Below are 13,795 nucleotides of genomic sequence, written 5' to 3' on the forward strand. Positions count from 1 at the left end.
CCCCTCATTTTTTTTCCTTCCTTTTTTTTATAACTTTTTTCATTATTTGGCCCGACTAATTATTTTCTCTAGGTCTGCCACTGGTCTGTCTCGTCCCGAGTCTCAAGTCGGGAAAGAAAGTGTAATTTCAATCACATGGTTTGCTCTCGACCTCGAGAAATTAGTATGGATTTCGGTTTAAGATAATTTTCTTTTCGTAAGATGTGATATTTGTCAAAATTGTTGGATAATTAATGATAAAAGTGATATTTCAAATTGTATTCCATATCTAACGCATTATATATTTGACGTGATTAATATATATATATATATATATATATATATATTAAAACATATACGCACACTAAATGCATGTAGATTTCATAAAAATGTGAACGTGGATTGGAGAGAGTCAACACTTTCAAGCAATAAAATGCCGAAACTTGGAAATGAAAGTCAAAGCATCCAAGTTGCAGAGTTTGAAGTCGAGCCAGCAAAAGTCAGCATGGGCTTCAAATATCTCTAAATGTTAAATTTCTTTAGAAATAATTATTCACACGATTTTCCTATTATATAAAAGTGATTTATTTTTACTTCACTATATAAAAGTGATTTATTCGTCTGTTTATTTTTTTTTAGTTTTTAGGATATAATTCAGACGCTTTCATAAAAATCAAATATGGAATTTGAGAATATAATAATAAGAGAAATCAAAATCCATTAATCTCCTAAAATATTCGAGCAATATATTATCTCAACATCCTTTATTTCAAATATGAACGAAACTGATATCCTATTTTAATAGATTTATCATTTCGATGTCACCAACAATAGTTTACCAATAAGAAAATTTCCATTTCTCGGAGTTTTTAAAAAATATTATCATTATAATATATATAATGGTCATACATTTTGTTTACATCATCATTGCTACAAAAATTTATGAGATTAAATTACCAAATCGAAATTACAGGCTCCAATGGGAAAATCGCTTGGTTATATATTTTTCCTTTCATATTTATTATTCCCTAAGTTATATATTTTTCTTTTCAATATTTATATACCCAATTTAGATAATTCAACCGGTGAAATAGAGACGCAAACCATTTGTTCCGTCCCGAATTCGAATCTCAAGTTGGAAAGGAAAGTGTAATTCCAATCAGATGACTTGTTCGTGATTCTGATATCAGTGTGGACTTCGGTTTAGAACACCCAATTATTAAAAAAATATTTATATATTTATTAGTTCAATTCAATAAGTGAGTCCTATTCTGAGAGACAGAATAGATGTTCATTCCCATACTCAATGAAATCAAATATTAAATGCTATTATCGTTTCATTAAAAAATTTATTTATTATCAACATTTAATTCATATTATCACGAAACCTACTCACATCATTGTAAAATTGTCAACTTAAAAATCATGCAGATGCAAGATGGTACAAAAATATGTAGGGCTAAATATCCTATTTAAAAATTCTGAAATATTGGAGAGACTAAATAAACCGAGTTAAAATATTTTATAATATTCTTATGTTGATCGTTTAAACGAAATTAAATAATTTAGCTGTTAGAAAATATAGGATAATCGGTAGATATGAAGTGTTTATGCACCGTTTGAATGTCTCTCTTCAATCAAGTGGGAACTCGAACCTACCAATTGAATCACCCAATTTTGGATGCACCAAGTAAATTTTATTTTGTATAGTTTGGCACATTTTCTTGTAATAATTTTATTAGTCAACAGATATGGTACATTAATTCTGGTTTATGGATAAAAATTACAGTTAACTCTTGTCAGGATATATGCAAAAATATTTTATATATATATTAACCAATTTCATCTGTAAGGTTTATATTTAAACAAACTTCAACTTAAAAATTCAATTTACAACTTCAATTATCTATCAATTCAAATAAACTTCCAATTTTAACAAACAAAAAAACTCTTATTTTGGCAAAATTATATAAGAATACAATCATGGATAAATCCAAATAAGATATAAAAGACTTATAAAAGTATCAAAAAATCATATTTAATCAAAATATATTACATTATAAATAGAATGATCATCTATACATAGATGTAGTTGAGTTTTCATTTTTTTTATATAAAAGTACGGTTTAGATTTTATGTTATAGTTTTTTAAATATATTTATATATAATGATCTATTAAAAGTTAAACTACCCACAAATCTAAATAAATATCAATATTTAAAAAAAATTCCCATGTTATTTCAAATTTTCATGTCTAAAATTTTAAAATATATTAAATTAGTAAAAATTGTAATTTTTATATGTTTAAAATTTGGATTTTTATTTGAAATTTATGGATAGTCAAATGGATTTTTCATTTAAATTAAAGATTTTGTCGGATGCTTTTTAAATGAAAAACTAATTTGTAGATAGTTAAAATTTTGAATACATATTTTTAAAACTTTATAGTTAGATTTTTTCCAAAAACAGTTTTTATTATCCGCGTAAATATTAGACTGGAATATCAAAAATGCCCCTCAATGGAAACGAATTCCAAAAAAAGGCGAGGAAGGAAAAGTCAAAGAGGGTAAAAACGGCGTCGTAAGAAGATGGAATATACCGAACAGACTGAAGGAATATTTCAAAAGGGGCAAAACAGCGTATAAATAGCCGCTCACGGCGCTTCGTCCAGAACCATTCTCTCTCTCATTTTCTCACACTAATTTTCCCGAGAAACAAACACTCCCTCTTTTCTCTCCGACAAGAAAAATCTTGGACAAGGAACAAGACAACGCTGTTTCTCGATCTCGTCTACGTGTAAGTCGACGTAATTAATGTACTGTTCGAATCATTTTGTGTTTTTTTTTGCATTAATTACCGTCTAATTTAAAATTTTCGTTACGAAAATTAAATAATTTAAAATAAATTTCATTCGTTGTTGTATGAACGATTCAATCTCCAGATTAATTGGAATATATAAGGGGACGATGTTAGGCTCTCCTGTTTTTTTTTTCCTTTTCTTTTTGGATATGAATTTTTTTTCCTGTGCTTTTTGTTTCCTCTGCGTCTATGATCTCTGTTTTGTCTTGTAGCAACGACTTTATATATATATATATATATATATTCTCCTTTCGTTTTAGGTTTTGAACTCATCTTGAATTTGATCTAATTTGAGAGATTTTATTCGAGGAGTCGGTTAACTTCTAATACTCGAAGATCGGGCATATATAGTTTTATTATATGATTCAAATCAAATTATTAAAATTTAATGAAAAAGAAACCATTTTTTTTTCATAATATAATTTTAACTAAAACTAAAATTGACAAACCTTGCAAAATATCCAAATTTTAACTTAAATTGAAGTTGTCTAGTGAAAAATTAAAGAAAAGGGAGATATCCGAACTTTTCTTGAGTTAAAAACAACAACTTTAAATATGATTGTGGATTGGTTAAGTATATATCTTTATGTATTTATACAAATAATTTCAAAAAATCTTAATTATTTGAAAGATATCCATTTTAAAAATATATAATTCACAGATCTAATAAATATCAATTTAAAAAACATTCAAAAACTATTATTTTTTAAAAAATCACAAATTTAAATAAAAACTATTCTTTTAATATCTAAAAAATATAAATTTTGTCAATTTAACTATTTGAAATGGTGAAATAATAAAGATATTAATTTTTAGATATTTTATAAATATTGAGATTTATTTTAATTTGTAGACATTGTATGAATACATATTATTAATTATGTAGTTATGGCATTATAATTCGATAAAAAAAAATTGTAATTTCCAGATGCATTTAGCAATTTTTTAAATATTTTATCTCATATTGTAGATAAAATAAATTTTAAATGAATGTTTTTAAGTTTTTTTTTGCTTTGTTGTTAGAATTACATTTAGATTTATAAATATTTTGCGTTTTAAATAGATTTTATAAAAAAAAATTGATGTATATAAATAAAGAGAAGCAGGCTGACCAATGTTTTGTCAAAAAAAAAATAATCAATGAGCCTCAACATTTAACTATTATTATTTGTTAGATTTGTTTTCCTAAAATTAAATTAAAATAATCTAAAGCTAAATATTGAGATTTGATAGTATTAAAACAAAAGCGAGTATTGACAACTTGGTATATGTACATAAATACATATATATATGTATATATATTAATATATATACACATATATATTACATCATGCTTGTTCTGAATTTTGCCCCTTCCATAAGAGACTTCTAGTATTGTATTATGTTATTTGAATAGAAATCTTATTCGTCATTGCAAGTTGTTTCCGCCTTGAAAAATGATAAATATTATATGACACAACATTAAGCTCTGTCTTCGTGTCATCGTTATATAAAAATAAAATCATATACTAAAACCAATAAATATGGACCTACCAATACCATGCCTTCTCTACCATAAATTTGGAGTTCATTAGAAATAAAATTTAATTATTTCATTTTCAGTTAGGGAAAAAAAATTCAACGCAACGACTTATCAAGTCCACATTGGACCCATCATCATATAGTTACTTTCAGATTTAAATGTAATAGAAGTGTTGACTTTCTACATCACCACCTTTAATTTGTCATGTTCCCATTCTATATTTAATATACACATTTATTATTTATTTGTTTGTTTATTATTCTCATATATTTTTGTAGAGGAAAAGAAGAGATCAATGGCGGGTGATCAACTGCAGGTTCTAAACGCACTTGACGTGGCGAAAACGCAATGGTACCATTTCACAGCGATTATAATCGCGGGAATGGGATTCTTCACAGACGCGTACGATCTCTTCTGCATATCTCTGGTCACGAAGCTCCTTGGACGCATCTACTACCATGTGGACGGCTCCAAGAAGCCCGGAACGCTACCGCCGAACGTCTCAGCCGCTGTTAACGGCGTCGCGTTTTGCGGGACGCTGGCGGGTCAGCTCTTCTTCGGCTGGCTCGGCGATAAATTGGGGAGGAAGAAAGTGTACGGGATGACTCTAATGCTCATGGTTATCGCTTCCGTCGCCTCTGGTTTGTCCTTCGGATCAGACCCCAAGTCTGTAATGGCCACTCTCTGTTTCTTCCGCTTCTGGCTCGGCTTCGGCATCGGTGGAGATTACCCTTTGTCGGCTACGATAATGTCCGAATACTCTAACAAGAAGACTCGCGGTGCGTTTATCGCCGCCGTTTTCGCCATGCAGGGATTCGGAATCATGACCGGTGGGATTTTCGCAATCATCGTAGCGGCTGCGTTTGAGGCTGGGTTTCCGGCCCCTGCATACGAGGTGGACGCAGTCGCGTCGACGGTTCCTCAGGCGGATTACGTCTGGAGAATCATTCTGATGGTCGGAGCTTTGCCCGCTGCTCTGACGTACTACTGGAGGACGAAGATGCCCGAAACGGCACGGTACACTGCGTTGGTCGCTAAGGACGGGAAACAGGCGGCTTCGGACATGTCTAAGGTTCTGCAAGTTGAGATCGAAGCGGAACAGCAGAAAGTGGAACAGCTTGCTCAGGATAAGTCCAATTCCTTTGGCTTGTTCTCCAAGGAATTCCTTCGCCGGCACGGGCTTCACTTGCTCGGGACGACCAGCACTTGGTTCTTGCTCGACATCGCCTTCTACAGCCAGAACTTGTTCCAGAAGGACATTTTCAGCGCGATCGGATGGATTCCTCCCGCTCAGACCATGAACGCCATCCAAGAAGTCTTCAGAATCGCCCGTGCTCAGACCCTCATCGCCCTGTGCAGTACCGTCCCCGGCTACTGGTTCACCGTCGGTCTCATCGACATCATCGGAAGATTCGCCATCCAGCTGATGGGTTTCTTCTTCATGACGGTGTTCATGTTCGCTTTAGCCATTCCTTACGACCACTGGACTCACAAGGACAACAGAATCGGATTCGTGGTGATGTACTCTTTAACCTTCTTCTTCGCCAACTTCGGACCTAATGCCACGACCTTTGTGGTTCCTGCCGAGATCTTCCCGGCAAGACTCAGGTCAACCTGCCATGGAATATCCGCTGCATCGGGTAAATTGGGAGCCATTGTAGGTGCATTCGGGTTCTTGTACTTGGCTCAGAGCCCGGACAAGGCAAAGACAGAGGCAGGATACCCTCCTGGTATCGGGGTGAGGAACTCCCTTATCGTGTTGGGCGTCGTCAACTTCTTGGGGATGGTATTCACTTTCTTGGTGCCTGAATCAAAAGGCAAGTCTCTGGAAGAAATGTCGGGAGAAAACGAGGAGAACGACAACGACAACAACAGCAACAACAATAGGACCGTCCCCATCGTATAGTTTTTTATCTCTCTGATGATATGTTACGTTTGCGATGATGTTCGGGTTTTGGGCAAGAACAAAGATTTAGGCTTTGTTGTCTTATTTTGTGAACTCTCTCTTGTTTCTTTTATGTAATATGTTAATCATTAAATGAACGCTACAGAGTTCAACAGAGTCGTGTCTGTAAGATGCATCATCATAAAACGAACACAACACCCTTCGCCATATGGTTACAATCTCAAAGAACCCTAGAGATCTGGCACTTGCTGTTTATACAATTCAAGGAAACGGCGCTGAGGGAAATGGGTTTGAAACTGGACAACCATTACCCAACAGCTCATTAGAATTTGCCAGAACTAGCGACCTGTGAATTGGAGATGAAGGCATTTCGTATTGTGCGGTCAACCTGCTGCCTCAAGGCCGCCGAAAGATGGAGCGAGACCAAACGCTGTAGTTGGATTCTCATGAAACCTACTCACAGCACGAAGGAAAAGAGGATTCGAATATGGGTCGAGATTTGGTGCGGGTGCAGGCAAAACAGGAGGAGGAATATGGGCGGAGAGCTATATACACATACACGATATAAAATGGAAAAGTATTTCTCATATATCAGGTTTAGATACAAGAGTGCTATATACACATACACGACATGAACAACTCGGCGCAAACAGAGAAGAGAGGCCATAATATCTTCCGAGAATCTTGGAAAGATGAGAGAGGAATCAGAACTGACTAACTACCATCTAATCTAACACTGCGCAAGTAGCTTGGCAATCGTCGGTGCGGTTCAATCCAGTCTGAGACAGCGTGTTGCTGCAAAAAGGTTTAGACTGATTGGTTGGCGGATTCGGACAGCACTTCCAGGCAAAGTGGATCCATATGCTAGCACTGTAACTACACTCAAGCAAGAAGATGTGTGAATCAATGTATCCCTGGTTGGGAGCCGACCGAGATGTGTGAGCCACTGTATGAAGGCGAACCAGACTAACCCATGCCACTGCACCATTGGCGCAGCGGGTCGGTAGGGTTGTTAATGTCATCTTCCACACTTTCTGACAAAAACCCGATTCCGACAATAACCACTAGAACTTGGTTCCACCCTGTCAGCTGTATTCATGCTCAAAGACTCGTCCTTGTTTCTAGTGAATCTCAAAATTTCAGCTATTGCATAAACTGGAAATGCTACTTGCTGTTTTGGTTCAGCCAGTGGTACAGATCTATTGGAAACAAGAACAAACCCTAAAAAAAAAACTGATTACTTTCACTGGTGTCACGGTCAGAGACAGGGCCGTCGGCACAACGGGCAAGAGTCTTTCCGGACGAGCCACTGGTCGAGACAGAGGCGGGGAAAGACGTGAGAGCAGGGCAAATCGCTCAGATACTTGCCCGAATCCCCAAAGCTCTCCAGACAGATACAGCAGACGTCAGATTCCGACACGGAGAAGGTTATCTCTTCGGTCAGTCTCACTTCCACGAACACGAAGAAGCTTTCGCAACTGGAGCTCATCTCCGCAACCGAATCAGCGATCTGCGGGGCCAAGTATTCGCACATCGGGGGGTTTCGGAGATCGTCGCAGAGGAGCTGGTAGATGTCGACGGAATCGGAGCTACGAAGATCGAATTTGGCGAATTGGGTGGTGGAATTCGGGTAAATCCCGATCCTGGTTTCGCGTCCATCTGGGTATTTGACAGATTCCGTCGTTTCGCTCTTTACATGAACGAAGATACTCTGCAGGCCTGACGATGCGTTAAGCTCCTTCGCATCCAGGGCTACGTCGATTTTAGTTTGGCAATCCATCAGCGAAAATCTTTACTCTTTTTCTGGGAAATCAAAAACCCTTCTTCAGATTTCTGAGAGAGAGAGGGAAGAGGGAGAGTCGCACAGAGAGAGATGAGAGCGAATGGCAGAGAGAGAGAGAGAGAGAGAGAGAGAGAGAGAGAGAGAGAGAGATGAGAGAATGTAAATGGGATTATGGGAATGGGAGTATAGATAAACGGTCATATTTCAACTTTGATGACCGTTGGAGATTTTTCCGGCGAAGAAAAATGGAAAAAAATCGGAGGGAGATATCATTTTCAGATTCGTTTCTAAGAGATCTTATTTTTTTAATTTGTTTTTACATTGATTCAAGTTTAATTTAAACTAAACTAATTTTATAAAAAGATATTAGTGATTTCAAATATTTTAGTTTCCACTAAAATTTTACATTATTTATATATTTCGTTCAATTAATTTAATTTTAAGTCAGATTCATTTTAAATATAACTACAGGTTTGTATGTTCAATTCAATTTTACATTTACATTACAAAATAGTCGCCCTATTACTTACCCATGTAAAAATTAAGGAAAGTAATTATTATTATGAAATTATTGCAAAATATGAATGTTAAAATTTAAATAAAAAATTCTACTATTTTGTCCACAATCCGTCAAAAATTATAATGTTCATTACACAACATGTTTATAATAAGTTTTTTTATTACGGTAATTGATTCAGATAAAAACATTTAAATGGAGAGGATATATATATGTTTTATTCAAACTAAATCTAAATCTGATTTTAAAGATGATTAAATATATTGTTTAATTTTAATAAAATTACTTTATTTTAAATTAAATCTGAATCAATGCAAAAAAAAAAAAAAAGAAGATCTCCTTAGTCCTTCTTCCGATTTTTTCCGTTTCTTTGTTCTTTCCTTTCTTTTGAAAAATCTCCAACGGTCATTTAAGAGAAAATTTTTTCCATTTCTTTACCTATATGGCCCCATTTGCATTCCCTCATCTCTCTCACTGCGCCATTCTCTCTCATCTCTCTCTCTCTGCGAGACTCTCATCTTTTTCTCTCTGTGCGACTCTCTCATCTTTTTCTCTCTGTGCGACTCTCTCCCGTCTCTCTCTGAGAAATCTTAAAAGGGTTTTTGATTTCCCAGAAAAAGAGTAAAGATTTTCGACAATGGAGTGCCAAACTAAAATCGACGTAGCCCTGGATGCGAAGGAGCTTCACGCGTCATCAGGCCTGCACAGCGTCTTCGTTTATGTGCAGAGCGAGACAAAGGAATCTGTCAAATACCCAGATGGCCGCGAAAACAATATCGGGATTTACCCGAATTCCTCCACCAAATTCGTCAAATTCGACCTTCGTAGCTCCGATTCCGGCGACATCTACCAACTCCTATGCGACGATCTCCGAGATCCTCCTATGTGCGAATACTTGGCCCCGCAGATCGCTGATTCGGTTGCGGAGATGAGTTCCAGTTGCGAAAGCTTCTTCGTGTTCGTGGAAGTGAGACTGACCGAAGAGATAACCTTCTCCGTGTCGGAATCTGACGTCTGCTGTATCTGCCTGGAGAGCTTTGGGGATTCGGGTAAGTATCTGAGTGATTTGCCATGCTCTCACGTCTTTCACCGTCTCTGTCTCGACCAATGGCTTGTCCGGAAAGACTCCTGCCCCCTGTGCCGGCGGCCCTGTCTCTGACGAGTTAAAAAAATCCAAAATATGGGCTTGAATCGGCCATATTGTTACAGGGACTGTTCATGTAGAAAATAGATTTTGTTACAGGGAGTAGTATTTTGTCTCCGTAAGTTTTGGAATTCTGTAGATTTTTAGGGTTGAATCTCGCAATACCTTGGGGGGGGGTGATCTGTTTCGTCATTGATAAGGATCAATTTAGTTTCCATACGGAGGCTTGCTGCTGCACATCCAGGAACAAAAAAAGAATGAGAGAGACAAGAAGGAACCCTCTGATGCAGATTTCGCTCTAAAGCTAGTTCTTCGAGCACATTGGCTGGAAAAGGTTTTAGATTTTGGTAGATGCAAAGGAAGATGATTTAAGGTAGCCTACGATATTTGAAGGGAAGAAGCTACTCTCTTCTTATTATGTCTGCTAGTCGAGGAATTCTGAGATCGCCGTGCTCTATTTGTTCGGTATGTGCCTCTGTCATGCAGTTTTCTAGGGCAAAAGGAAGCATTACAGACAAGGTTTTGCATGACCTCCTCCAAAGCAGTGATTCAGCCCGAAAGTACTTGCAAGGTTCTAGAAACGTGAAGCCGGACAGTTGGATCCTGCTCGATAATTTTGTACCATCCTCAGGCTCTACAAAGGCCTTGCAGAAGAATTCAAAACGCCCTAAAAGGCGTGTATGTCTATGAAACAACTCAAGAAATCTGGAGCTTTGCAATTGCCTAAGGAAACCCAAAAGTGAGTTCTATTCGGACTTTCTCGGGTCGTCTCTTGTTGTCCTGGATAGTGAACTGGCCGTGCATCTGACTGTACTGTTTTTCTTTTCTTCCTCAGCATTGTCTGTTACTCCTTTAAACTGTCTTAGTATGTTTCTTGGTTTGGTCTGTGTTTCAGATGCAGGTTTGATTTGTTTAAGCCAATGCATGAGATGTGGGAAGGATACATGAAACAGCTCATCAAGGCAACAGGGTATAACCGCTTGTCTGAAATATGTAGGGGGGGGGGATTATTGATGCTCATTTCAAGCTCAGACATTGTTTAATATGTGCAGGAAGAACCAGCTAGCTCAATCTCTAATCTCTGCAGATTTTCACGGTGCACAATCTGTACTTCTCCGGCTCTTGTTAGTTGAAAACCACCAGAGACCCCCAGCTCACATGACCTGTCCGTTAGAAAATCTTGCATCATTGCCACTGGTTCTTTCACTTGTTGTAGTTGCCGAATGCAAGATCGAATCATTCACCGGAGCACATGGCATAACGGTGCGAGAGACATCATATCCAGGCCACGGATACCCGGATCTCATTGAGACGTTTTTTCGATTAGAACTTTCGGATCCGAAGCCAAGGCCGGGTACCCTAAAAGATAACCAGGCCGGATAATTGCATTTCGGTTCCTTGTGTACACTATTCTCATGGGTTTTGGTCAGTTGTTTTGTGGGTATTTGACTGATTACATTCCAGTTCTCTTGATGGAATTTGACACCTAGGGAGGCACTGATCTAGCTTTCTACGTTCTGGATTTGCCACTCGTCTATGGTGATTTACATGTTCATATATCCAGATAGATTCCATGGAATGTGTGTAAAATGTCGGTTGCTTGTAAAAAAAACCGCAGCAAGTGTATTTTCCTTTCGTTGAATTAATCCGGTAAAAGAATATAACCGGTCTTTCTTTAAAATAACCGAAGAACCGGACTACGAAACCGGCCGGTTCATAATTCTGAAATTCTAATTGGATTTCATTCCATTTCAACAGATTAAATAAATAAAAAAAAAGGAAAGGGGGTTGGACTTGAGTTGAGCCCCAGGGCCCGAAGGGAAAGACGCCTTGTGAACTCTCAGTTTTTCCATCACTCTGGGAAATGGATACTGAAGCTTCTCTCCTTAATGCCCCATCGGATTTTATCCTCTTCCAAGAAAATTAGGAAATTTTCCCTTCCCGCCATTTTTTCCTCCCTTCTCCTCCAAAAACCTTCGAATTCCCCCCTGGGGAATCCCCTGATTCTGCTGGAAAACCAAACCGGTGAAACAGGTTCGAATTTCGAAACCCTAATCCCAATCTGCTGCTTCTTGAGTTTCACTGGTTGAGGAAAATCAGCGGAGGGAAAACCCTAGAGTTCGAATCATGCCGTCGATACAGACGCCGTCGGGTAAGATCCTCCGGCTGGAGATGGAGAATTTTAAGTCTTACAAGGGACAGCAGTTGATTGGTCCGTTCATGGACTTCACGGCGATTATTGGTCCAAACGGCGCGGGAAAATCGAATCTGATGGACGCCATAAGCTTCGTCCTCGGAGTTCGTACTGGTCAACTGCGTGGGTCACAGTTGAAGGATCTCATCTACGCCTACGATGACCGAGAGAAGGAGCAAAAGGGTCGTAGAGCCTACGTTCGCCTCGTTTACCAGCTCGAGGATGGGTCAGAGCTCCATTTCACGCGTTCCATCACTAGCGCCGGCGGGAGTGAGTATCGTATCGATAATAGGGTCGTGAATTGGGACGAGTACAATGGGAAGCTACGTTCCCTTGGCATACTGGTTAAGGCTCGTAACTTCCTAGTGTTTCAGGTGATTGGCTGTTCCCCCTTTTCCAGAATCAACACAATACTTGCTTTATTTGTTCATTTTCAAATTCTTTTGTAGTTTATCTGCTTTTATTTGATTGTTGCTGTTTAAGTTTATCATATTTCATTTACTTCAATCCCAATTTTTTGTCACTGTCTCCTGTCTTAGAGTTCTGGGGAGTGTTTTGGTTGTAATTTGCTGTTATAGGAATTTAGAAGAGGTGCAAACCAAATCAATTACTTCTGAAAAAGGCTCCCAAAATGTAGGGTGATGTTGAGTCGATTGCCTCCAAGAACCCGAAAGAGCTCACGGGACTTCTCGAGCAGATTTCTGGGTCTGAGGAGCTTAAGAGGGAGTATGAGGATCTGGAAGAAAAGAAGGCCAGCGCTGAAGAAAAATCAGCCCTTATATATCAGAAAAAGAAAACAATAACACAGGAAAAGAAACAGAAGAAAGAACAGAAGGAAGAAGCTGAAAAGCATCTAAGGTTACAGGAGGAATTGGTAAGAAAGACGCCACTTTCATTCCCAAAGTTTTGGTGTTATTTTGGTTTCGCTGTTCTGTAGCCAAACAATGTTCTTGATGAATCGTCATCGTTGCATTCCTGTTAATATTTCTGTATGAATGCAGAAAGCTCTGAAGCGAGAACACTGCCTGTGGCAATTGTATAACATTGAGAATGATATCGAAAAGGCAAACAAGGATGTTGAAGCTGAAAAGAGGAGTCGTGAAGATGTCATGAGAGAACTGGAGAATTTTGAAAATGAAGCAAGTAAGAGAAAGAAAGAACAAGCAAAGTATCTGAAAGAAATTGCGCAATGTGAAAAGAAGATCGCTGAGAGAAGCTCAAAGCTTGAAAGATACGTGAGTAGATTTTTAATTTTTGTTTGACAGAGAACTTTTTCTTTTCCCCTGTATAGCAGTTGCTGATGTCTCTTCCTACGGGGAGGAATCTGACGGGTACTCTTGCCACTGGCTGTAAATGTGATTTAGTTATTCATGCCTGTTTTCTGCGTGCAGCAACCTGAGCTTCTAAGGTTGAAGGAGGAAATGTCCCGTATAACATCAAAAATTGAGAGCAGCCGGAAGGAGCTAGATAGAAGGAAAAGAGAAAAGGGGAAGCACTCCAAAGAAATTGAACAGATGCAGAAAAGCTTAAAAGAGCTGAACAAGAAACTGGAACTTTTAAATGAAAAGAGACAAGATAGCAGCGGAAAACTCCCTTTGCTTGATAGTCAACTGCAAGAATATTTTAGGATGTGAGTTTCAATGATATAGGATTAAGGAATTGTTTTCACTAACACCTTGACTGCAAAGTGCTTTTGCTAGCTAAGCATGGTAAATTTTGCCCGTGTGAGTTTGGCCTTAAATTTTGTGGTCCTATGGAATTTAGGTGTGGGCTTTTGTTTGGCATTCATACGTTCCATGTTCCTTTGTTTAACACTGGAAGTGTTTTGTAGTATGTATGGGAAGTAGAAAACTTAATCTCCGCTTCAAGAAAGTAAAATGAATAGGGAAAG

At 37.8% G+C, this 13,795-nt stretch overlaps 4 protein-coding genes across 6 annotated transcripts in view; 3 read left to right on the forward strand and 1 right to left on the reverse strand.

Moving 5' to 3' along the window:
- Nucleotides 1-2,670: 2,670 nt before the first annotated feature.
- LOC104798614 (probable inorganic phosphate transporter 1-7) lies at nucleotides 2,671-6,420 on the forward strand. Its single transcript, XM_010520811.1, has 2 exons — nucleotides 2,671-2,775; nucleotides 4,639-6,420. Exon 2 carries the CDS (start codon nucleotides 4,656-4,658, stop codon nucleotides 6,264-6,266), a length of 1,611 nt encoding a protein of 536 aa, XP_010519113.1. The 5' UTR covers nucleotides 2,671-2,775; nucleotides 4,639-4,655; the 3' UTR covers nucleotides 6,267-6,420.
- A 1,104-nt stretch (nucleotides 6,421-7,524) lies between these two features.
- On the reverse strand, nucleotides 7,525-8,046 carry LOC104824362 (RING-H2 finger protein ATL48-like). The gene has a single exon (XM_010556420.1). It carries the CDS (start codon nucleotides 8,044-8,046, stop codon nucleotides 7,525-7,527), a length of 522 nt encoding a protein of 173 aa, XP_010554722.1.
- Nucleotides 8,047-9,071: 1,025 nt separating this feature from the next.
- Nucleotides 9,072-11,371, forward strand: LOC104798683. Of its 2 annotated transcripts, none has more exons than XR_002024040.1 (4): nucleotides 9,072-10,083; nucleotides 10,197-10,449; nucleotides 10,606-10,680; nucleotides 10,763-11,371. XR_002024040.1 is itself a non-coding variant. In XM_010520954.1 (4 exons), the coding sequence occupies exons 2-4, from the start codon at nucleotides 10,391-10,393 to the stop codon at nucleotides 11,091-11,093; spliced, it is 465 nt and encodes a 154-aa protein (XP_010519256.1). In that variant the 5' UTR covers nucleotides 9,072-9,615; nucleotides 10,197-10,390; the 3' UTR covers nucleotides 11,094-11,371. The 2 variants fall into 2 exon arrangements, 1 of the variants encoding a protein (XP_010519256.1); XM_010520954.1 differs by having other exon boundaries at nucleotides 9,072-9,615.
- A 158-nt stretch (nucleotides 11,372-11,529) lies between these two features.
- Nucleotides 11,530-13,795, forward strand: part of LOC104798817 (structural maintenance of chromosomes protein 1) — a 9,353-nt gene continuing 7,087 nt past the window's right edge. Inside the window, exons 1-4 of one of the 2 annotated variants that reach the window (XM_010521120.2) lie at nucleotides 11,530-12,278; nucleotides 12,542-12,778; nucleotides 12,906-13,139; nucleotides 13,296-13,534. In XM_010521120.2, the coding sequence (XP_010519422.1) occupies nucleotides 11,838-12,278; nucleotides 12,542-12,778; nucleotides 12,906-13,139; nucleotides 13,296-13,534 (1,151 nt within the window). In that variant the 5' untranslated portion in view covers nucleotides 11,530-11,837. The remainder of the gene's footprint in view (nucleotides 12,279-12,541; nucleotides 12,779-12,905; nucleotides 13,140-13,295; nucleotides 13,535-13,795) is intronic. The other variant, XM_010521056.2, reaches the window with a different exon arrangement.

Source organism: Tarenaya hassleriana, unplaced genomic scaffold (assembly GCF_000463585.1).
Source record: "Tarenaya hassleriana unplaced genomic scaffold, ASM46358v1 Cleome1, whole genome shotgun sequence".
NCBI classification, from domain to species: Eukaryota; Viridiplantae; Streptophyta; class Magnoliopsida; order Brassicales; family Cleomaceae; genus Tarenaya; species Tarenaya hassleriana.